Raw genomic sequence first — 24566 nt, 5'->3', positions numbered from 1 at the left:
CCGACGGCGACGACGACAGCGAAATGAAAGTGCATGAAGCAACTCATATATTAGAGTATATGGATGCTGTATATAGATCACTTCTAGTAGCACCTTAAGTGGGTCATGGAAAAACGAAATCAAATACCAATGCACGATGATGTCTTCGCGAGCCGACAAATAAAACCAATCCGGCCAAGAGTTTTTCAGTGGATTCGTGAATTTCGCGCTGCGCGTTGCACACGGAGTTATTACGGAGCTCGAGCGGACAATGACGAGTGCGTAGATCGTACGGATTTATAGTGTATCCATTAAGAATATATAAAAAAAAAAAAAAAAATTAAAAAACGAGAGAGATAATATCGCATAATGCCAGGAGCCGGCGCCAAGTGTGCGCTGCTTTTGGTCATTGGCCTGCTGCTGGGCTCCATCCTGTTGCCCGCGCAGATAGAGGCCTACTCCCAGGTGCTGGTCAGTGGCACAGATCAGGGACCGCGCATATTCAAGGCGCTGAACACGGATTTGATATTTCCCAAAACGTGAGTTAATTGGATTCAAAGCGTGCGCATTGCATAAACCACGTCATTTCCTGCAGCTTTAATTCGAGCGAAAATGTGGTGTCCACGACGACGACAACTGCATTACCGCTGCCAATACCATATAATCACCAGCCGGAGCCGGCTGCTGCCTCGGAGACGCCGTCCGCCGTCTTTGTTACGCCCTTGAGCGTAACGAACCCGGAGCATTCGGAGCTGCAGGCAGCGTCCAGCGAGGCGCCGCCGCTGGCCCTGGTGGAGGCGGCCTCCACTGGCCGTGCTGTGGACTATCGCACCACGTATCCATTTGGTCAGCTCATCACGCCGCTGATCAAGTCCGGGCGGCCGCAACAATTCAGTTCCAAGCCACGTCCCTCACAGAATCGCATCTACCCAAAGGGCAGTCGCTACCAGGCGCCAAATGGTGGCTACAAGCGTGGTTAGTATGGGGCAGCCGGGCTGCTTCAAGATGTCCACATCTTAAATATTCACACATTTCCAGGTCAAATTGCCGATCGTTTTGCGCCTGGCCAGGCTGTTGCCTCGAATATATTCAAGGAGCAGCATCAGCACGATCCGCACGACCACAGTCATGGCGGCAAATTGGCACTTGGCTCGAATGTGGTGCCCTCGTATTTGTCCACCAAGGATACGTACTCCTTTCCGCCGCTCAACACGAAATACCCATCGCCGGCGCAGGATCCCAAGGCGGCACAGCCCTCGGATACGATATCTAGCTATTTGCCGCCAGCTTCGGGCAACGATTTAAGCAATGCGGGCTACGTATATCCTGGTCCAGTGATGGGCTCCTCGGGCTATTCATATCCTAATCCCGGCAATGGTGATAAGAATACCGCCGCTAGCACAACCAGTTCGGTGCCCGCGGCCCAGCCAGACGACGATCCGGGCAACGATGACACGATTGGCGTGCTGCCTGCCAGTGCGCAGGATAACGCACCGCCCGCCAATAATCAAGCTGGCAAGGATGCTGGTGGTGCAGGTGCAGATGGAGATGCTCCAGATGCCAGCGGCGACACTGACAATGGTGGTAATGCGGGCGGCGACGATTCGCCTCTGCCAGCCCTGCAAACAGATGGTGCCCAGCCAAGTGATGACAACAAGTACGATCCTAGTATGGAATATGCAACTCCGCCGCCTGGCTGGCTGGATGCGCATCCGGAATCAGCAGCACCAAAGCCAGCAGATCACGATCATGACCACAGTCATGATCACGATCACATTCATGATCATGATCATGGTCACGACTATCCCGAGCATCCGCATCCACCGCCGCACTTCCATGATCATCATCACGATCATTATCCCGATCATTATCCGGACGTTTTTCCATCCTATCCGGATGTCTCTTATCCGGAACTGATATACGATGATCACCATCCACATCATCATCATCACCACGTGGAGCCACCACCACCGCCTCCACCGCCGCCGCCACCACCACCGCCACCAACTGAACCTCCACCGCCGCCCCCACCCCCGCCAGAACCACGTGTCAAAAAGTACAGTTACTTCTACATTGGTCGCAAGCTCTGGTACATACCTTTGTACTTCACCGTCTGGTTCAGCTTCTATATTCTGTGGCTAATCATCAAGTCCATTGGACGCCACAAGGTCAACTTGCCAAATCACTATGTCACGCGGCGCGGCTTGCCCGACTATACGGAGCAGAGTCGGGACGAGTACATTAACGATATGACGGTTAAGGTGCTGGAGCATATAGATAATTTTAAGCAAAAGTATTTGAACTGATAAGCACACTACAAACTAGTTACGGCTAATAAAACACGTATTTTTATATAAAAACAATAAAAGACCCGTTTTCTTTGGTTTGGAATGCAGAACTTTTGGCGCGAAGCTAAGTTGGCAGCGCCAAAAAAAAAATCATATTAACATATCGATAACATTTTCGATAACATTTTTGCAACGCATGCGGTCACATTTATTCAGACAGTCTGTCGCTTGGCATTTGTTTACGTTTAGTTATTTTTGCAAAAGAATACGATTAAAATCAATTCGCCAAAATGTCGTATATGTTACCGCATTTACACAATGGCTGGCAGGTGGACCAGGCCATACTCTCAGAGGAGGACCGAGTCGTTGTAAGTGTAAACCGGCCACGTTCGCCACAGACCAGCGGCGTCTCAAATATGCCAATTAACACCTTGCAACTATTCCAGGTCATACGCTTTGGACACGATTGGGATCCGGCGTGCATGAAAATGGACGAGGTGATGTACAGCATTGCCGAGAAGGTCAAAAACTTTGCGGTCATCTATTTGGTGGACATAACCGAGGTGCCCGATTTCAATAAAATGTACGAACTGTACGATCCCTGCACGGTCATGTTCTTTTTCCGCAACAAACATATTATGATTGATTTGGGCACCGGTAATAACAACAAAATCAACTGGCCGCTGGAGGATAAACAGGAAATGATTGACATTGTGGAGACGGTATATCGTGGCGCACGCAAAGGACGTGGTCTAGTCGTTTCGCCCAAGGATTACTCAACCAAATATAGATACTAAGTTCGAATTTGTTTAGTACAATAGTTTAGGCATTATATAGCTTGATTTTAGTTCAACATGAAATGTTTGTTGACTTTGGCCACTTTTGTGTATATTTTGCTTTTGGTTTATTATTTTTTTTTGTTGTCACATTTCTCAATAATATCGCTAACATTTACATCAATTTGGGTTTTTCTTTTTTTCTTTTATATATGTATAACATTTAACTAAGTTGTTTTTTTTTTTTTTTGAATAGCTCTTTGGCTTCGTAACTGTATTAAATAGTATAATTTTTCAATTGCTTTTCTCATGCTTAATGCCAGTTTTTACCAATTGTGATTTAAATTTAGCTAAAGATTATGGAAATCAGAAGTTGGATTGTGTGAAAAAAAAAACACTTTATAGAAATTGTATTAGTACAAAAGTATAAAAGCAAACGGCACAACAAAACGAGTCTCAAGTTAAACAATAAATAAAACATTTTCTAAAGTACATCTAGAGTTTCTTATGAATGCGCTGAACCATATCCAATACAATTTGGGTTTTCACTTATTATTATTCGTTTAATACAACAGCTCGGTTTTTATTTTGTGTTTCTTATTTTTGTAATAAGCTTAGGTTTAACAATTGGTTCTGCTACATTTCCTTTTGAGTTATACAATTTGTATTATTTTTTGCTTGCGTTTCTCTTTAAATATATATATATCTGCATATATATTTAGCTACATTATTAGTTAATATATATATATATTGTTTTTTGAAACAAATTTAACGCTACAATCGTTTTAAGTTTTTCATATTTGTTTTTTTTTTGGTTTTTCCATACTTCAGCATATATAACCAACAATTAAATATTTATATGTAAGTATATGTTTGTTGATTTTATAATTTTGATATACCATTTCCTAGGCGCCTGTCGAGTTGATTTTGCATCGTATAAAATACTTATTAGTATTCAAAAATATTTCAAATAGAGGGCTTGATTTACACTTATGCAATAGGATAGGTACAAATTAGGCTCAGGCAGGTGAGAAAGTCTCTAATCGATTTTTCGTTGAATATCTCTTCGCACAAACAACAAAATGCAGCTCTAGTTTTTCTTTAATATTATTGTAACATACATACATGTTCTCATTATGATTAGGTCTGTATTTTGATTTCAATTTTGTGGCTTCATTTTCTCTCTTTTTATTGAAAAATACAATTTTCTTTTTTTTTTGTTATTTTTTAATCAATTTTCTATATTTGCTATAACTTGTTCTCACTTGTGGAGCAAATGCATTTTCATAGAAAAATAGAGATGCGTAGGTGGGATGAGTTAGGAAATTGTTTCATACTATTTAAACATTTTTTTTTTTTCGTAACGCTATATTTTCTTTTTTTTTTTTTTTGCTTTTTGACAACTAGATTTTATTAGCATGATTCAACAATTTGCTTTCGAATGGCCATTTGAATTTGTCTCGCTTTTCTATCGGAAGAGTTGGGAAATGATAAGTCGGAGAAAGATTATACAAATTTGGAAAGCAACAGCAACAGCTATTTAGTTCGACTAATGCTTATCGTCTTTAAGTTCTCATCTATGTATGTTTGTTTAGGCTTGTTTCTGTCAGTGTACATCAGTTAAAGTTTTCATATGTGGCAAAGTTCTTGCTCTGTGCACAAACTATATAAAATTCCAATTTACAATACTTCAAGTATTTCGGTTTTTTTGTTTTTAGTTTTCTTTCCGGCTGCTGTTTAAGACACTAGTAGAAGAATGTTTTTCTTTTCTTTTCTTTTTTTTTCATTTTAGAAATAAAGTGAGGGAGACTGATATCTGCTGCTGGCTGCTGGCAAACTACGAGTACTATATAGAAATATATATATATCAATATATATTATGTATATGTATAAACATTTGCTCTGTTGCGCACAATATGTATATAAATATACATATATATTTATATGGTATGTATTTAATAGATAGTGTGAAAAATAAATCCGAGTATCACTACTTAAATTTTAGAGTTCTATTAACAATAATAGACAACAGTCTCTAAGTACGAATACGTTGTTGTTCTTCTGATTTTCTTTTTCGGTTTTTCTAAACGAATTTGTTTTTGTTTTTTATTTCTATGCGCTATACCCGAACTAGAGCCCTGCATCGCGTTTCGATAGTCGAACAATTATTATGGTTGGGCGAGTACTTGCACGAAACTTCGGTTCAATCGAAAAAAATCAGCTCCAGCTGATCGAGCGTGCTCCAAGCTCGACTATTTCGGTTGTGTTCGAGCTGATTGTCGCACGTTGACACAACTCAAACCGTGTCGAACATGTTTGCTGAATCAGGCAGTTCGAGCATCGTTCGAATGGATGTCGTCGGGTTCAGTGAATCGTTTATCGATAATTAAAAGCTCGAGTTTGTCGGTTATCGATTTAATCGATTGAGTATTCCAGTTTTATGCAAGTGATGTAACCCAATGCTGGGCTCTAGCTCAAACAAAACGCGTTTTGTAGTCCGCTTGGCTAGGCAACCCTGCTAGCTGCGGGTGACTACCCTAAAAGTCAGTTGTTAAGCTCTTGTATGGAACGGCCACCAGCTGGGCTAGAATAGCGTCTCTTTTGACCACTTTCTGGTGGTGCCGGGCAGACTGGGATCACGCTCCTCCTCCACACTTAGCCCATCAGCCCCATGCTCCCCCAACTCGTCCTCCTCCTCCTCGTCATCATCTTCGTCGGTTGGCAGCCGGATGAGCGGCAGCTCTAGCATAACAGCCGGCGTCGCTGTTGTCTCGTTGCTGTGCTGATTGAGATTGTGGGCACTTTTGCTAGACCCGCCGCCGCCGCCGGCGCCGCCGCGCAGAATGAGCTCCTTAAGCGTTGAGGGCATGCATATACTTTGCGGCCTACTGGTGGCTATCACTGAATCCGATATGGAGGAGGCGCACGGATCGTGGCCCAGTCTACTGTTGGATGGCAGTTGTGCTAGTTGCTGTGGAACTGTTACTGCTGCTCCCTGGCTAGCGGCAAGCGGTAGATTTGTGGCCTGGAACTGGCCACTGGAACACACATAATTATTGTCCATCTGTGGACTTGGACTGGTGGAATGACCCACACTGATGACCGTATTGAGGCTGCTGTATTGCGTTTGTGACGCCGATTCGCCGCCACAGCCAGAGGGACTCGAACCGGAAGCACCACCCACCGCATCCATTATGCCCAGCTCAGTGTTCAGCGTGGAGCATGTGTCCTCCTCAGTGGTTGTGGTGGTTGTCGTTGTTGTCGTCGTTGTCGTCTGCGGATCGCTGTGCTGCTGCAGCAGCTGTGCCCGACGCTGCGGCGGACTGTAGATGACAGCGCCGAAATGCGTTTCCAGTGGTGGCGCCATGGCGGCCCGATCACTGGAGGAAGCGCTAATGGTGCGATGACGCTGCAGCAGCGGACGTCTGGGACGTGCGCCCATCATGGGCACAGCGCTCAGGCTGAGTCGCTTGATGGGCAACACCATCTGTGCCTGTGGCTGTGGCAGCGGTTGCGTCGCCTGCGCTGCAGCCAGCGCCAGATTGTGCTCCTCACTGTCGCTGCTCAGCTGCTGCATATCATCGTCTGTGTCGGCGGCGCTCTCCTCCAGCCCGAACACCGAGTCCTCTTCCAGTGAGCGCAGCTCCGAGTCTGGGCATTCCAGCGAGGAAATCTTAAAGGAACTTAACGATGCAAGCGGCGCACGCTTGCCCTCATTCACCAGCGCATTGTGCAGCACCTTGGCCGAAATGGTGCCCAGGCTGCCACTGGCGCTGCCGCTGCCGCCGTTCAGCCGATCCAGGCTAATTGGCGTGCTGTCCACACTGATGCTGCTGGAGGTGGCATTGCCCGGTGCAGCCGCATTAGGCGTGTACGGGTAGCTGTTGTTGTTGCTCTCCACGTTCCGCTGCAGCTCGACCAACGTCAGCTTGCGACGCACGCCCAGACGCAGCTCCTCCGAGGGCGAGTCGCAGAAATGAAAGGCCTGCTGCTGGTGCCGACTGGCGGGCGGCGCCGATTGCAGCGGCTTGGCCAGCGGCAGAGCCAGGTCCACGCTTTCCGACAGCGTGCTCTGATTATAGGGATACACGTCCACCGTGTCCGCGCTGATCGAGTGAATCTGCTGCTTGCGTCCGGCCTGTGCGCTCTCCGGATCATACGAGACAATGCTGTGCTTGCGCTTAATGCTGGGCGCGCTTAAACCAAGTGGTGTGCTCTTCGCGTGCGCCTGATTGTGCGTGGCGGGCTCATGTATGCTGCGCTCCGATGGACACGGCGAGGCCTTCGGCGTCGGCTGTATCACCTGTATGTCCGGATAATAGTAGTCCCAGTTCTCTATGCTCGATGTGCGCGACGCCGTCGACAATTTGCGCTGCAGCGTCGGCGGCAGATTGCTCATGCCCAGCGTATAGGCCGAGGTGCGACGCTCCAGGTAGGAGCTATCCGTGCTGCAGCAAGTCATCGCGCTGCTGCGACGCGAATCCTGACCCTGTGGCGAAAGAAGCAGAATGTAAGAACGGGCTTAAACTTGGTTTTCAAGCGCCATCAAGATGTCTTAACCTAACCCGGCAACTATTATTTAGCCAAATCTTATCTATATCGGACAACTTTATCATACAGCTCAATAGGGAGAAGAGCTGGAAGTCAGAGGAATCATTTCAAATGGAACCTATGTTTCGAATACCCCGGCCAGGCCCAGCTAAGCAGCACAATAGGAGATGCTATTTGGTTCGCCTTCAAAGTCGCCCACTCACCGCCATCGGCACGGACAGAAACCCCTGTTTGCTGCGTGTGGAATCTGTGCGTTTGTGCAGCTGCTCCTGTTCGTCGTTCTGTGCGTCACGCTGCATATACTCCTCGTGCTCCAGTTCGTCCTCGGTTTCCATAAAGTAATCGTCAGTGCCAAAGCTGCCGCCCATTGGATAATTACTAAAGATGCGCGAAGATTCTGAGCCGCTTTTGCGGCGTCCGTGCGCACCAGCAGCACCGCCGCCGGGCGACATGGCCGAGTAGGAAAAGCGACGCGGTGGCTCCAGCAAATAGCTATAGCCCACCGGGCCGGGCACACCAACGCCACCTGCAAGAGCATGGGATTAGAGCATGACAGATCAGGCGCAAGGGTGGTTACGTGCACGGGACTTACCCACGGATGCGCAGCGATAGCCGCGATTGAGCAGCGGTGGCGCGCTTACATTGCCCAGGGAGAGCATGCGCTGGCGTCTATATACCAGTGCATCATACTCGTCCGGGTAGATGGACATGCCCGTGGCAACAATTGCCTCCTGCAGTTCACGCTCCTCCTCCTCCTGCATGCAAACAGCGGCCACCGCTGCCATTTTGGGATCTTTAAGCACCTTGAGCGTCTCATTGCTACTGCTGCGGCTCTTCCACACGATGAGGAACACCATCAGACCAAAGAAACCGCCCAGCGTGGCCGCAATGCGCACACCCGTCATCACGTCGTAGGTGGCAAAGAATTCCTCACGTATGCGCGCCCGTTCGGCGGCATTTTCTGCATCGGTCAGATTGCGCTCGCCGGGCGGCAGTAGCGGCAAATAGGGCTTAGGTGTGGCTGGAGCGGGCTTGCGTGTTGCACTTGTCGAGGAGGAGGAGGAGGAGGAGCTGGTGGCGGCAGTGTTGCTGTTCTGATTGGAGTACGCCGGCGGTGCCGGTGATGCTGAGAACGGTTCGTGTACACCAACATTTGCGTCTGGATCAACAAAGGCAGCCAGTTGAGGGTTATTGTTCTTGGATGCACGCGTGATGCGTTGCAGTTGTTGTGGCTGGCCTGAGCCGCGGGCATGACTAGTTGCTGTTGTTCTTGTTGTTGTTGTGCCAGTTGGGCCTGTTGTTGTTGTTGTTGCTGCTGTTGCTGTTGACGGCGTTGCTGCAGACGACGGAGCACGTCGTGAAAGTTTGGCCATCTCTATTGAAACATTGTCTAGAAAGAAAAAAAAGGGAACAATTAGCATTGCAAATGGCGCTTTAAAATTAACTGTATAAACTAAAGGCAAGCGCTGCCAGCTCGACGTTGAGCTATTGTGAATATTAACAAATGGCGTTGCCAGAGGGACAGAAATAAATTTGCGTATATCGATAATAAACGCGGGGCATAAATCTAAATATTTGAATTTTAACAATTTTTTTTTAAACGTTCTCAAGAGCTTTAAATCGTTTTACTGTTAGTTTCTAGCAGTCGCAAAAAGTATGCTACGCTTTTATGTGCTTGAATAAATTGTGAAACTCTCTCGGCGGCATTTTCAATCTAGTCACGCCGCCGCCTACACTGCAATTAAAATGCCATAAACTCATCCACATTTCTTGGCGCATTCTTCGCGAGCTGTGCAAAGTTTTTAATTGTTTTTTTTTCTTTTTTTTTTTAGCGCTTACTTTTCACATTGCTGCGCAGCGCGTTTCACACGCTATGCAGAAATTCCCTTTGGGAAATAACTTGGTACATTTTTTAACTTTCTGTTGAAATGAGTCAATTAAAGTTACATTCATATATTTACGAGTGTGTGTGCGTGTGTGTGTGTGAGTGTGTGTGGCTCCGTTACATCCTTGGATTCTCAACAAGTTGCACGCTCAATAATTCAGAAGGACGAATCGCCTGTTGCCTGCTGCCTGCTGCCTACCCCCCACCCACCTGATGTTTGTCCTGTGCTGCCCGCTGCTGGCTCATTGTCATTGGCAGGCACCCTGTACACCCTGTACGCACCCACACACACACACACACACACACCCTGTTCAGTTGCCGCCCATCTAATTGTTCGTTTTTGTATTGACAGCCGCGCAGTTGCGGAGCTGCGCTCTGCTGAATTTTCTATCTGAGTTGTGTTTTTTTATTTTTGCCTTCAATTTGCCCTGCTTTTTGTTTTTTTTTTTTTTTCTTTTTTGTTTTATGTACTTATGCCATATTGTGTGTTTCTTTTATTTGGTATCCTGGCCAAGGACGCGCTGACCATCGGTAGCTTCCAAATGTATTATTGTAAAAGTTCTGGTCTAATGTGCCGCTCCTTTACCTTGGATCTGTATTCTTTATATCTGTGTGTGTGTGTTCATTTTTTTTTCTTCATTTTTTCGTTTCGTTTTTTGCAGCTTGTTTCCATTCTTTTCATTTCCAATTTTGTAGATTGCTTGGGCAGACAAAAAAAGTTTTAATGGCCATTATGCGTTGGCTATAATTCGTGTTCCTTTTCCCTGTGCAGCATAATGAGGCGCAAATGTGAAGCGAAATTGCAGTCTAAGCACTTTCAACTGATTTTTAATGACTTTTCAGTTTTGTATTTTTTGCCATTTTTTTTCCTTTTAATGCCTCTTATTCTTAACCAAAAAGGGCAATAAAATAAATTGTTTGTAAACAGCTAGGTTAAGCATATTATCATGTTGATAAAGGAAAATAAAATTAAGCAAATCGAGTTAGCTAACAAATTATGGAATTTACAAGTAAGAGGTTCTAGTCGGAAGTTCCCGACTAGGGGATACCCTGAAACCTCTTCTTCCAACATCAAATGCAGATATATATTCTATTTAAGAAGCTATATGTCAAGTTTGGTGACTCTAGCTCTTATTATTTACCAAAATTGCCCAAAAAACAGGATATCGATATCGATTTTTATCGATTGCTTGGAAACGGAGCATGTTATCGATTATCGGAAACAAACTCGATCTACGCGGGAACTAGGAGCGTCTACATCTAAAATTTCAAGTTTCTAGCTCTTATATAGCTAGATCGACTCGGCTATTGATGCTGATCAAGAATATATATACTTTATGGGGTCGGAGATGCTTCCTTCTGCCTGTTACATACATTTGGATTTTGCACAAATACAATATACCCTTATACCCATTTTTAATGGGTTCAGGGTATAAAAAATCAAAATGTATATGTTTTAAAGGTAAGGTTGTCTCAGATAAGAAATTGTGAATGTCTCCTATATTATAAGCCATAATCTTAAAGACAAATCCCAGTTAGTACATTCAATATTGTTATCGATAACGATTCACAAGAGTGCTATCGATAGCTTTTTAATTATGTAGTCGAGAAACTTTGCACGGTCTAACTAACTAAGAAAAACAAATCTTCAGCATTTGCTACTCACACTAAATTCAACTTTTCTTTTATACCATTGGGAATTGTGGTTTTTGGTACTTTGAATAAGTTGCAGCTTCCTTTGGGCAAACATGCACACACACACACACATACATACATACATGGGCTATATTACGCCCTAGAAAAAGTGTTGAAGCTACTTATTTGAACGAATTGATGGATTACCAAGCTCGTGGGGATTTAGCTGGGCGGCTACACAAAACTGTTAATTGCGTTTAGCTGGCTCAAGCAAAAGTCGAGCAAAACAACGCACAGAGTGAGAGTGAGAGAGAGAGAGAGAGAGAGGGAGAGAGAGGACGAGGTATAGGCAATACGTAGAATAACATGAACATTAACGATGTCGAAAGTGTATATCAACACCATATCGATGTCAAGGCAATGTGCGGGGTAGGGATACGGGTCGAAATGAGCGGAAAATGGTCAGCCAGGCTAACAGAGCAACATGTTGTTGTTGGTGTTGTTGTTGCTGTTGCTGTGCATGATGAATGATTGCGGTTAGACAGGGAGAGCACATACAATGGCAAAGGCAACGGCAAACACCGTTGACAGGCGGCCTCAACTTGACTTGGCACACGCTGCGTATGTGTTATGTGTGTATCTGTGTGTGTGTGCGTTGCGAGGACGGAACAATAATACATCAATGTTAGCGTCATGTTGCCGCTGTGTGTGTGTGTATTATTTTCTCCTTTTTCTGTGCATTTGTTGCCGCAGGCCATTTTTGCCTTTTAACGGAGCCCAAAATCAAATTGACGGCAAATCAATTGAAATTACATAGATATGTATAAATACACACACACACATGTATTATCTGGACATATGTGTGTATGGCCGACTAACAATGTCTTCATTGTTGTTGTGCGTGTGTCTGTATGTGTGTGTGTGTGTGTGTGTGTGCATTTGCCACATACGCATTGAGCTGTTCTTTGAGTTTTGCTTCGACAAAGAAATCATTCATGTGTATTGAGGCGCAAATACACAAAAATTTATAAGCACACTCCGGTACACTTCAATAGCGACACCTACTATATATATATAAGATCTAGAGACAAAAGATTTAAAAGGGATATAAAAAATACATTCAAATACAATCAGAGGAATAAGTTAATATTAAAATAAAATTGTAAAATATAAGAAATTTACTTTTTGTATATTAATAATATAATAATATGTAATCTATATTGATTTTAATTTTTTGAAAACAAAAAGGTTTTTTATTTTACGTAAAAAGAAAAACGTTTATATTCTCTTTAATAATATAAATTCCAGATGGCATTAAAAGTATCGAAACTTTAAAATCAGGTTTATTAAGCTGCCATTAAACTTAGCTTAAGCCATCTGTTTCTATGCAAATGCGCAGCACTGTAATCTGAAGCACAATAACCACAACAAGCAACGAACACACCTATTTACCCCATAAGCTGCTTTCACAAGCATTAAGCAAATGAAAATGGAAATTAAAATGAAAATGCAAAATATATAGATATTATTTCGGACGATATGCTAAGCGCTTGTATTATTTTTAATTAATTTAAATGTCTGCATAAGCTGCTGAAATGATTAGAATTACAAATTGTTGGCCGCAAGATTGTTAGAGGGGGCAGGGATGAGGGGTGCGATTGGCTTTTAAAGAGCCAAGTCAAGGCTAAGGCTCTTGTGTCTAGCTGCCTGGCTGTCCGGCTTATTAGCGTGTATTTTGTCTATGGCGCCAGTTTCAGTCAAATTATGTGGCACGCCCTCTTACCCCGGCACGCCCCGCCCACAGCCGTGGGCCATTTAACAAACATTTCGTTAATCTGGTACACTTGGCAGGATCTCTGGCTCCTGTTCCGACCCCCCACGTCCTTGCCGGTGTACATCCTTGCCCATGTTGTGCTGCTGCTGCTGTTGTTACTGCTTATTGTTGTGCCTTTATTGTTATGGCCATGTTTTTTGTTGTTTTCATTTGGCGGCATTGTTAGCCGCGCCCCCGCCCGCTGTGCCCCGCCCCGCGAACGCTGCTGCGTGTGTGCTTGTCTGTTCATTTGTATTTTCTGTATACCCTGTACTCTGATGAAAATGGGTGGCAAGTAGGTGCGTATTCGGTTTGTGTACATTTATTTGCCAAGCTCTGAACCCATCGATAAATATATATATATATATATATATATATATATATATATACAGAGAGCTACAGCGGCTGACTTTAAAATTCAAATCTAGTCTCCCATTACCGCATAATCGATAAATATCGATGTGTATACTTCTTTTTATTTAGCATCTATCGTAGGTTGCAGGAGTACAAGTTTAAATTATGAAATTGTTATCATAATATCTAGATTATGATAGATTATTTATAAAATCGATAAATGAATAAGTTAAAGTTGAGAAATCGGTTGTAAATTATCGATAGCTCTCGTTAATAACCCAAAATCGATAAATATCGATATCGATCTGCGAGTTTTTGAGTGTAACTTGCAGTTTAAACTAAAAGTAGGTACGAAACGAAAAATATTGGGCAAAGCAGAAGCACCTGTTAAGCTCGCTGAGAGCTTGGCACAGGGTATCTTTCAGTCGACTACACACGATAGCGGCACTTGCCTTGGTCTTTTTTGTGTCTTAAATGTTAAGCGTTTTCCGTTTATGAGCACGAGTCAGACAGAGGCAAGCATTAGGGCACGCCCATGCCATTTGCATCATTTATTTCATTTCAAATGTGGCCTTAAAAACAAACTGAAATATCCTTTAAATTGCATTCGGGCTGTTATTGTTGTTGTTTTGCCTTTGCTGCGCATTGACGCACAAATAATGCGCTTAAAGCGAACGTTTTTGGCCATTTGTGAAATTCGATTGTGGACACAAAATGTGTCACGTCCTGCATTTTGGACTAGTTTTAATGTATGCTCAAATATTTAACAGCAAAACGTGCTCAGCCTGGCCAACGATGGCACAAACACACACAGGATGGCACAGGATATTACATGGGTCCTGGCCCAAGTCAAAGCTAGAAATGTCACCTCCAGCCGTGCCGCCCCTTTTTCTAGTCAAGTGGCAAATGGCTTTACTTTTGCTCACATTACGCATTTTCACATTTTCACATTTTCACCCAGTTTCATAATTCACTGTCAACTTTTATATGGATTTATTGCTTAATCACTTGGAAGGACATGGATAAAATTGGGCACATATCGATGTCTGCCGAGCCTTGCCTGTCTATAAATCATATAATCAATATACATACATAAACATAAAATCAGAGATATATTTACATATATGTATATGTAGGCAAAATAACAATTGATGAATTATCTGTTTGGTAATTGGGTTAACTAGCAGTTAAAGATTTGTAGATGACTTTAATAACTTTAACAAGTAAGAGGTGCTAGTCGGCAGCTCCCGATTAGGGGATACCCTGAACCCTCTTCTTCCAACATCAAGTGCATATATATAATAAATTTTAGAATGTATATGTCAAGTTTGGTGACTCTAGCTCTTATTATTTACCAAAATTGCCCAAAAAACAGGATATCGATATCGATTTTTATCGATTGCTTTGAAACGGAGTAAGTTGTCGATTATCGGAAACAAACTCGATCTACGCAGGCACTAGGAGCACCTACATCTAAAATAGGTTCTCTTATAGGTTCTGAGATCCTTGCGTTCATACATACGGACATGGCTAGATCCACTCGGCTATTGATGCTGATCAAGAATATATATACGTTATGGGGTCGGAGATGCTTCCTTCTGCATGTTACATACATTTGGATTTCGCACAAATACAATATACCCTCATACCCATTTTGAATAGGTTCAGGGTATAAAAATGTATATTCAAAATTATTAAATTATTTATATACTTCTTTAATAAATTTTCTATTTAATCTTCAGAATTAAACTGTTTTGAACAAAATCTCAACTGTTTAAATTGTTTTCAAATATTTACATTGTTTACAAGTCAAGTTGAAAATTGCGTTGACCTTTCGAAGCTTGTTGAATGTGTGCTTAATAAACGGAACATGTCGAAATTAAATTTGAAGTAAAGCTTACAACTTTTGTTGACATTAGTTCAAATATATGAGTTAGCATCAGCTGCGCAGCTTATTAACTTCTCTTAAATAAATAATTACTAAATTTATTTACAGATATGTTAATAATTAAAAACCGAGCAAGCCTTAGACCTAGCTACAGGGTATCTATGAGTCGTTCACTTAAGAGACACAGACTCACAGCCCAGTTGCAGTTAATCGCAACAGCTATAAACAAGTTAGGCCAGACACAAATAAAGCCCAATTAATGGGCCATAAATTAATCAGGCAAATATATATTAAACAGAGCAGCAGCATAAACAAATGCCTAACAGAAGCTGCTTTTAAAAAAATGCACAGCACACGCTGAAAAGTCAAATTACGAACTAATTTAAAACAATTTTCGATGTGGCAGCCGAGACAAATTGGGGCTGGGCAAAATGTCAACCGAATTGGTTTCAATAAGGACAATAATGTCACTCAAGCCCAGTTGCTGCGGGCCTGACAGCCAGCCCGGCTCGGCTGGAACCGTCTGTCCGCCTGTCTGTCCGACAGTCCATCCTGGGCCAGTCTGGCAGCTAGACAAAGACGTCTAGACAAATTTATAACGACTTTTGTTGTGGCCGGCAACAGCATGCCAGCCAGGCATTCCTTGCCATTTTGGGCCAGTTCACATTTTGACAGCAAATTGACAAATGTGCGTAATTTTATAAAATGTGTCAAGAGTCGAGTGTTAATTAAATGCTCGGCCAGCGTCAGTTAATTTGCGCACTCAAAATAAAAAAACTATGGCCAGCCACATGGCGTATACGTAATTTACTTGCAGCTGTTATAGCTACTGTGCGTGTGCGTGTGCGTGTGTGTGTGTGTCTGTGTGTGTGTGTGTGGGTGACAGCTGCCTGGCGACACTTGACTTTTGTTTTTATATCCTTAACAGCGGCGTAAAAGTGCCAAGCAAAGATGTACAGTATTGTATAATAAAAGCGCCACAAAGTATGCAATGTTTTTGCAACACACACACACACACGCACACACACACTTGGACAAGCTGGCTGGCAGGCAGGCAGGCAGGCAGGCAGGAAATAAACGTCGCTTGAGTTAACAATTACTGACACCATTAAAGTTTTCTGCTGCACGCCCCCCTACCCCTCCCTCACCAGCTCCGGCCACGCCCAGCAGCGCCTTTGTCTAGAGACTGTCATTATAGTTTTTCTGCTCGTTCTTCTTCTTCTGCTGCTGCTGCTGCTGCTGTCGTTGTCATTGTTGCTGCTGCCGTTACAGTTGCTGCTGTTGTAGTTGACATCTCGCCTTTGTCTTGGTATGTGCGTGCGTGCGTGTATGTGTGTGTGTGTGTATGGGTGTGTGTGACATGTGCCTGGCACAGATTGTTGCCACATATTTTATGTGGTTTTGCTACCCACTACTCCAGGCTCTGCGAAAGGGTGCCTTGACTTTGTGCAGAAAAAAATAATAGAAGAAAGTCAAAAGAATGCAACTACCAATGTTTATATATAGTTATATCTCGCATTCTTGCTCTCCCTCTCTCCCTTAATCTCTTCCTTTCTCTTTCGTTCTCTATCCCTCCTCTTCCTATCTCCTTCGCTTCCTGCCTTACACTCTTTTTCTTTCTCACCCTCTCTCCTGTTCACCCTTTCTTGCTCTTTCTCTCTTTCTCTTCCTCTCCCTTCCTGTTTCTCTCTCCCTCATTCTTCCTTTCTAACTTTCTTACTCTTCCTTTCTCTTTCTCTCCTTTTCTGCCAGCTTTCTCTACCTTTTCTCCCCATCACTCTCTTGCTATCTATTTATCCCCCATTATAGATATTTCCTTTTCTTCCTCACTCATTCTAACCTTTTCTTTCTCCCTCCTTATTCTCTTGCCCTCTCTCTCTCCCTTTCTTGCTCTTTCTCTTTTTATTCTATTTCTCCAATCTTTTTATCTTTGTCCATTCTTCTCATCTTCTGAATTCCTCTTTTTTACTTGGTCCCTCTCTCTTTCTCTTCGACTTTTTTCTTCTTTCTCTCCTTCCCTCTCTCGTTTTCTTTCTCTCACTCTTTTTGTTCGTCTCTCTACCTCTCCGAACAACGAAAATTTCCTCAAGATCGGACTCTAAGCACCGAAGTTAATTAAGAATGTATTTTGCCTATTTATAGAGCTGGGCAATGGCTGGAGGAAGACAAGGAAAGGAAGGGGACAACTTGTGAGCATTTAATGCTACCGACTCTTAAAAAGTAACTTTTTGTTTAAAATTGAGCAAATGGCTGTTGGATATGCGCTTTGATTCAATAGCCACAGGCGTCGAGCACTCAAGAGCCAGCTCGGCGCCAGACTGCGGCTGGCCGAAATATCTTCAACTTTTGGCTGGCCAAGTAATTTAAAAGTGCATTCGCCCAAATGTGTATTTATCATAATGCCAACGGCGGCTGTTGAGTTTGCAAGTGGGCGAGTGGCATGCAGCAGCTGCCATTAACCCATTAAAGTCGCCGCCCAACAACAGGAACCGGAGCACGTAGATGCAACCGGGACCCGTTGCCGCAAACGTAGCGCACACAGCACGTAGCCACTTCCGTTGAGCTGGGCAGGTGGACAAGGAGCAGCAGCAGCAGCAGCAGCAGGAGCAGGAGCAGCAGGCAGCCTGTTGGGCTGTTAAGTATGGTCGAGCAGGCAGCTTGGCTTGGCCATTGCGGCATCGCCATTAAATCAGAGTTAACAACTGCCGGTTTCCTGGCGTACGGCCAAACCCATCTGTTTGTCTTGGCCCACTTCCATGGAGCTGCAGCTGCTGCTGCTGCTGTTGCAGGCTAAATAAAAAAAAATAGTAGCACCAACAGCTTTCACTTTGCGAGCAGTTTGCTACGCAGCGACTGACTCGCCAAAACAAATTATTTGCATAAATACGTACACTGAGTGAGCATACTTAATATTTATTCTAAAGCCAACGGCAGTGCCAACACACAGACTCTTGCACAGATTAAACACAACAACGCACACAGTACACACAGCACACACAAAAACATCCACACAGCGAAAAACAAGCCAACGCTTGGCAGAATAAATTGAAGCTGCAAAATGTCAGCAGGCGCCATCTAGCATCCATTGCCATGCAGCGTAACGCACAGTGATTCGAAGGAAGAAGTTTAACAAAGTTATTTTGTTTCAGTCAATGAAAGTTACATTAACATGAACACTAACCGTTACAACAGTTGTAGTAACATTAACAGCAACAGCAACGGTGTCAGTGACAATAACAGTAACATAAGCCGAAGCAGGTACAGTCGCAATTGTAACATGTGCCAGCAGCCGAACCAGAAACTGTTATAGCCACTGTTATATTACTGTTATCCATAACAGTAACAATAACCAGCACAATATCAGAGTCAGTAAGCGTAATACACTTACATGTAACAGTTAAAGTAAAGTCACAGGAACAGTAGCAGGAGAGGAAAAATTTGGAAAAACAGTAAGAGGAACCTCAACAATAACCATAACAGTAATCATAACATTGAGCATAACATTAACCCTAACATTAGGCATAAAATTACCCATAACATTAAGCATATCATTAATAGAAGTGCCACTGTACTAAATATTGTTTGTTTGCAGTCTACAGCTCTTAAATGTATATCCATGCATCGATTTGCTCAACATTTACTCGGCCCCACCAACTTTAACATTTTAATTTTGTTCTTTATGTATTCCGAACACACAAGCTGTGAGTCACTGTGCGTTGTGAGCGTCTCCCCCCGGCCACCTGTTGTTGTCGTTGTTGTCGCTGTCGCTGCGTGAGACGCAGCTGTCAGTCAGTGGCTGCACTTGTTTCATGCTATTTCCGTCGAGCGGCATCGACCCTTTGCCCGCTGCCGCCCGCCGCCGCCAGATGGCGCTGCCTTTCGTTTTGTTTCGCAATTTGATTTCATTTCGTGTTGCTGCTCGCTTTGTCCGCGTATTTGTCCATTTTAACGGTATCTCGTTTTACACTTTGTAATTAAATACTTTAAGTGATTTTCGTTTTGACTTTTTTCTAATTCAATTGACAAAACGCGTCTAAGTGCGAAGAAGATTTACATCGCTTTTATATTTGTACACAGCGTGTTTTTCAAAGCGTTTCCTATTTGCTTTGAATTCGTTTAGAGAGCTTTCATTTATTCCATTCATTTTTAACTAAAGCAAGATTCTATTCGTTTCATTTATTATCAGAGAAAGTGCATAGATACGGTATATAAAGTTCCCAAGTGCTTAGTTTAAGAATTCGAATCTTGAATTTCGCTGAACTCCAACTCGAATAAAGATCATCTCCGAGGATCTTCTTAGCTTCAAAAACCATGCCCAAGTTCTTTGTTTGTCTTACATGATTTCTATAAATATTTTGTATTATAAACTTGTAAAACTTTTTCGAATTACCAGGAATCGTTAGTTGCTCAAAGTTGTTTTATTTTTATTTTCGCTTCTGTGGTTACTCGCGTGCCTAAAAATAATGCCAGCAATTACTGTGCATGACTTTTTTGTTTGTTTATTGCCCGTGTGCGCTGTCTTTTTGTTTAGTTTATCTATTTGAATAATCGAGTTGTCGGTGGGGCTAAATTTGGTGTCCAGGCTTTGAAAACGTGTTCAGGTACTAAGCTGACGCGTGTTTCATATAGATTAGATAAAAGTTGGGCGTCACCGAGAGCATATAATGATAATGTGACAATTTGATGGAGTGCAGACAATCAAAATTAGCCACAACTAAAAAAAAATGGGTACAATCCATTAAAAAGGTAGACTTTGTCAGAAATGTTTGTTTTGAATAGAAGTTATAGAAAAGTGTTTTACACCAAAAGAATATGAACAGTTGAAAAGTTGTTTAATTCGGAATTTGATTAAAATATTTCAAATACTTTGTTGTGTAAAAATTATCGATTTTGCCTAGAATTGACAGAATCGATAGATGACCCACAGTCGACAATGTTGGGCAGTTATCGCTACACGCAAATCTTCAAGAATGTAATACCCAAAAAGAATCGATAATGACAATCACATATCGATGCATGAATTCATACATGGCTACAATCGATGATGAAAGACAGTTATCGATACTTTTTATTTTTGATACTGAATAATAATACTGACAAGCATTTATCGATTCGTCACATCGTGGCCACCATCGAAGATGAAAGATAGTTATCGATAATTTATATTTTTTACACAGAAAATGAATCGATGCATCATATAAACATCGAAGATGAAAGACAGTTATCGATTGACTCGATACACTCGAAAAGAATCGATAATGACAAGCACTTATCGAACATGAAGTTAGTTATCGATACATTCTGTCACGCATAGCTGCATCTACACGGCAGCTAAAATATATCGAGTAGCTGATAATCGTTAAGTTGCTAAACTTTTAGGCAAACAACTGCTATTTATAGCGATCTCATTGGTTTGGGTTGCCAACTTATCAAATACATTTCAGTACACTTGAAATAAAACCTGTACCCAAGCGTAAATACCCAAGGGAACTGCACGGGCAACGCTCTCAATGCCCACAAAACGTGGCCCCCGACTGGCCCAAACACACGCACACACACTCACATACACACTCAACTGTTGAGAGCACACTAATAAATACTCAACAGTTGCACATTTGAAAATTTGAGCAGAAAATGTGTAAAAAAAAGGTCAGAGATACTAAAAAAAAACTGTTGGGAGACGTGTCGCAGGCAAGAGAGATAAAGAGAGGGAGAGCAGAAGAGGGCGAGAGGAAGATTTTATATTCCTTTTGCGTTTTTTTTTTTGTTTCAATGCAGCCACAAACAAGTTTTCGCTCAATATGACGCACAACTGTCTGTGTGTGCGTTTGTGTGGGAGCTGAGAGCCAGTGTGTCTGTGTGTGTGTGTGTGTCTGTGCGCTGTGCGTGTGTGTGTGTCTGTGTGAGTGTGTTCGTATGTGTGCTTTTCATATAATTGCCAGCTAGGCGCACAGAAGCGCTCAGATAGCTGCGTAGCCGAAGTAAAACCGAATTACTGAGTGTGTGTGTGAGAGTTGTGCCTGTGTATGTGTGTATTGGGCCTGTGTGTGCGTGGATTTCGGCCTGAATGCAAGTGAAAAGTGAACATTTTGCGCCAGACAGACTAAAAGCCACAGAGCTCTCATGACAAGCTCAAACTTAATGGCGCCCCCTTGCCACGCCTGCCCCCCTCCCCGCATCTTGACACACTGCAGCACAGCATTCGAGTGAAAAACTTATACACCCCACCCCTTGGGCAAGTTGTTAAGTAGTTCGGTTCTTGTCGTGAGTTTCTCTGGCTGTTTTGGGGTTGGCACGGCATAAGCTTCACTTAATTCGCTTAGGAAAAACTCAAGTAGCTTCGCTTACAGACACGGAAAAACAGATAATCAGACGGAGAAACAACTCTCGAAATTGATAGTACTAAAAATAAAATGTGAGAGCAATTGTGGAAATCGACAAGAAAGGTAAAAGAAAGTGGAAAAAATGATATGGTGCAACATTCAATTCCAAGCTCAATCTATATCCTATATAGACATAGTCAAAAGTTCCCACACCCACAACTCGGTCAAATATCATCCGATTTTCAAAAGGTTTAGAGTTTTGTTCATGGTTTGGCCTCATTATCAATTCTGCATCCAAATCTGGCAACAAAGTTTTTGGTCAAAATTCATGTCAGAATGGTACCCTCAAATATCTTATATAGACATAGGTCAAAACTTCCCACACCCATAACTCGGTCAAATATCATCCGATTTTCAAAAGGTTTAGAGTTTTGTTCATGGTTTGGCCTCATTATCAATTCTGCATCCAAATCTGGTTACATTATTTTTGGTCAAAATTCATGTCAGAATGGTACCCTCAAATATCTTATATAGACATAGGTCAAAACTTCCCACACCCATAACTCGGTCAAATATCATCCGATTTTCAAAAGGTTTGGAGTTTTGTTCATGGTTTGGCCTCATTATCAATTCTGCATCCAAATCTGGTTACATTATTTTTGGTCAAAATTCATGTCAGAATGGTACCCTCAAATATCTTATATAGACATAGGTCAAAACTTCCCACACCCATAACTCGGTCAAATATCATCCGATTTTCAAAAGGTTTGGAGTTTTGTTCATGGTTTGGCCTCATTATCAATTCTGCATCCAAATCCGGCAACATAATTTTTGGTCAAAATTCATGTCAAAATGGTACCCTTAAATATCTTATATAGACATAGGTCAAAACTTCCCACACCCATAACTCGGTCAAATATCATCCGATTTTGAAAAGGTTTGGCTTTTTGTTCATGGTTTGGCCTCATTATCAATTCTGCATCCAAATCGGGCAACATAATTTTTGGTCAAAATTCATGTCAAATTGGTACCCTCAAATATCCCATATAGACATAGTCCAAATTTCCCACACCCACAACTCGGTCAAATATCATCCGATTTTCAAAAGGTTTGGAGTTTTGTTCATGGTTTGGCCTAATTATCAATTCTGCATCCAAATCTGGCAACATAATTTTTGGTCAAAGTTCATGTCAAAATGGTACCCTCAAATATCATATATAGACATAGTCAAAATTTCCCATACCCTTAGCTTGGCCAAATCTTGACCGATTTTCAAAAGGTTTGGCTTTTTGTTCATGGTTTGGCTCCATTATCAATTCTGCATCCAAATCGGGCAACATAATTTTTGGTCAAAATTCATGTCAAATTGGTACCCTCAAATATCCCATATAGACATAGTCCAAATTTCCCACACCCACAACTCGGTCAAATATCATCCGATTTTGAAAAGGTTTGGCTTTTTGTTCATGGTTTGGCCTCATTATCAATTCTGCATCCAAATCGGGCAACATAATTTTTGGTCAAAATTCATGTCAAATTGGTACCCTCAAATATCCCATATAGACATAGTCCAAATTTCCCACACCCACAACTCGGTCAAATATCATCCGATTTTCAAAAGGTTTGGAGTTTTGTTCATGGTTTGGCCTAATTATCAATTCTGCATCCAAATCTGGCAACATAATTTTTGGTCAAAGTTCATGTCAAAATGGTACCCTCAAATATCATATATAGACATAGTCAAAATTTCCCATACCCTTAGCTTGGCCAAATCTTGACCGATTTTCAAAAGGTTTGGCTTTTTGTTCATGGTTTGGCTCCATTATCAATTCTGCATCCAAATCGGGCAACATAATTTTTGGTCAAAATTCATGTCAAATTGGTACCCTCAAATATCCCATATAGACATAGTCCAAATTTCCCACACCCACAACTCGGTCAAATATCATCCGATTTTCAAAAGGTTTGGAGTTTTGTTCATGGTTTGGCCTAATTATCAATTCTGCATCCAAATCTGGCAACATAATTTTTGGTCAAAATTCATGTCAAATTGGTACCCTCAAATATCCCATATAGACATAGTCCAAATTTCCCACACCCACAACTCGGTCAAATATCATCCGATTTTCAAAAGGTTTGGAGTTTTGTTCATGGTTTGGCCTCATTATCAATTCTGCATCCAAATCTGGTTACATTATTTTTGGTCAAAATTCATGTCAGAATGGTACCCTCAAATATCTTATATAGACATAGGTCAAAACTTCCCACACCCATAACTCGGTCAAATATCATCCGATTTTCAAAAGGTTTAGAGTTTTGTTCATGGTTTGGCCTCATTATCAATTCTGCATCCAAATCTGGTTACATTATTTTTGGTCAAAATTCATGTCAGAATGGTACCCTCAAATATCTTATATAGACATAGGTCAAAACTTCCCACACCCATAACTCGGTCAAATATCATCCGATTTTCAAAAGGTTTGGAGTTTTGTTCATGGTTTGGCCTAATTATCAATTCTGCATCCAAATCTGGCAACATAATTTTTGGTCAAAGTTCATGTCAAAATGGTACCCTCAAATATCATATATAGACATAGTCAAAATTTCCCATACCCTTAGCTTGGCCAAATCTTGACCGATTTTCAAAAGGTTTGGCTTTTTGTTCATGGTTTGGCTCCATTATCAATTCTGCATCCAAATCTGGCAACAAAATTTTTGGTCAAAATTCATGTCAAAATGGTACCCTCAAATATCTTATATAGACAAAGGTCAAAACTTCCCACACCCATAACTCGGTCAAATATCATCCGATTTTCAAAAGGTTTAGAGTTTTGTTCATGGTTTGGCTCCATTATCAATTCTGCATCCAAATCTGGTTACATTATTTTTGGTCAAAATTCATGTCAGAATGGTACCCTCAAATATCTTATATAGACATAGGTCAAAACTTCCCACACCCATAACTCGGTCAAATCTTAACCGATTTTCAAAAGGTTTGGTTTTTTGTTCATGGTTTGGCCTCATTATCAATTCTGCATCCAAATCTGGTTACATTATTTTTGGTCAAAATTCAT

General features: G+C 42.2%; 3 protein-coding genes across 4 annotated transcripts in view; 2 read left to right on the top strand and 1 right to left on the bottom strand.

Moving 5' to 3' along the window:
- The first annotated feature begins 348 nt into the window (after nucleotides 1-348).
- On the top strand, nucleotides 349-2285 carry LOC115759992 (extensin). Its single transcript, XM_030701145.1, has 3 exons — nucleotides 349-518; nucleotides 575-951; nucleotides 1018-2285. The coding sequence occupies exons 1-3, from the start codon at nucleotides 349-351 to the stop codon at nucleotides 2283-2285; spliced, it is 1815 nt and encodes a 604-aa protein (XP_030557005.1).
- A 197-nt stretch (nucleotides 2286-2482) lies between these two features.
- LOC115759884 (thioredoxin-like protein 4A) lies at nucleotides 2483-3691 on the top strand. Its single transcript, XM_030700999.1, has 2 exons — nucleotides 2483-2635; nucleotides 2714-3691. The coding sequence occupies exons 1-2, from the start codon at nucleotides 2558-2560 to the stop codon at nucleotides 3062-3064; spliced, it is 429 nt and encodes a 142-aa protein (XP_030556859.1). The 5' UTR covers nucleotides 2483-2557; the 3' UTR covers nucleotides 3065-3691.
- Nucleotides 3692-5005: 1314 nt separating this feature from the next.
- LOC115760106 overlaps nucleotides 5006-24566 on the bottom strand; it is a 63821-nt gene continuing 44260 nt past the window's right edge. For both annotated transcript variants that reach the window (XM_030701299.1, XM_030701298.1), the window contains exons 3-5: nucleotides 8187-8984; nucleotides 7798-8120; nucleotides 5006-7532 (exon numbers count right to left, since the gene is read on the bottom strand). In XM_030701299.1, coding sequence (XP_030557159.1) covers nucleotides 5628-7532; nucleotides 7798-8120; nucleotides 8187-8967 — 3009 coding nt within the window. In that variant the 5' untranslated portion in view covers nucleotides 8968-8984 and the 3' untranslated portion in view covers nucleotides 5006-5627. The remainder of the gene's footprint in view (nucleotides 7533-7797; nucleotides 8121-8186; nucleotides 8985-24566) is intronic.

The sequence above is a fragment of the Drosophila novamexicana genome, unplaced genomic scaffold, assembly GCF_003285875.2.
Source record: "Drosophila novamexicana strain 15010-1031.04,08,12 unplaced genomic scaffold, DnovRS2.1 tig00000387-arrow-pilon, whole genome shotgun sequence".
Lineage (NCBI taxonomy): Eukaryota > Metazoa > Arthropoda > Insecta > Diptera > Drosophilidae > Drosophila > Drosophila novamexicana.
The sequence above is the reverse complement of the archived record's forward strand: the minus strand, read 5'-3'. Positions and strand labels throughout refer to the sequence as shown.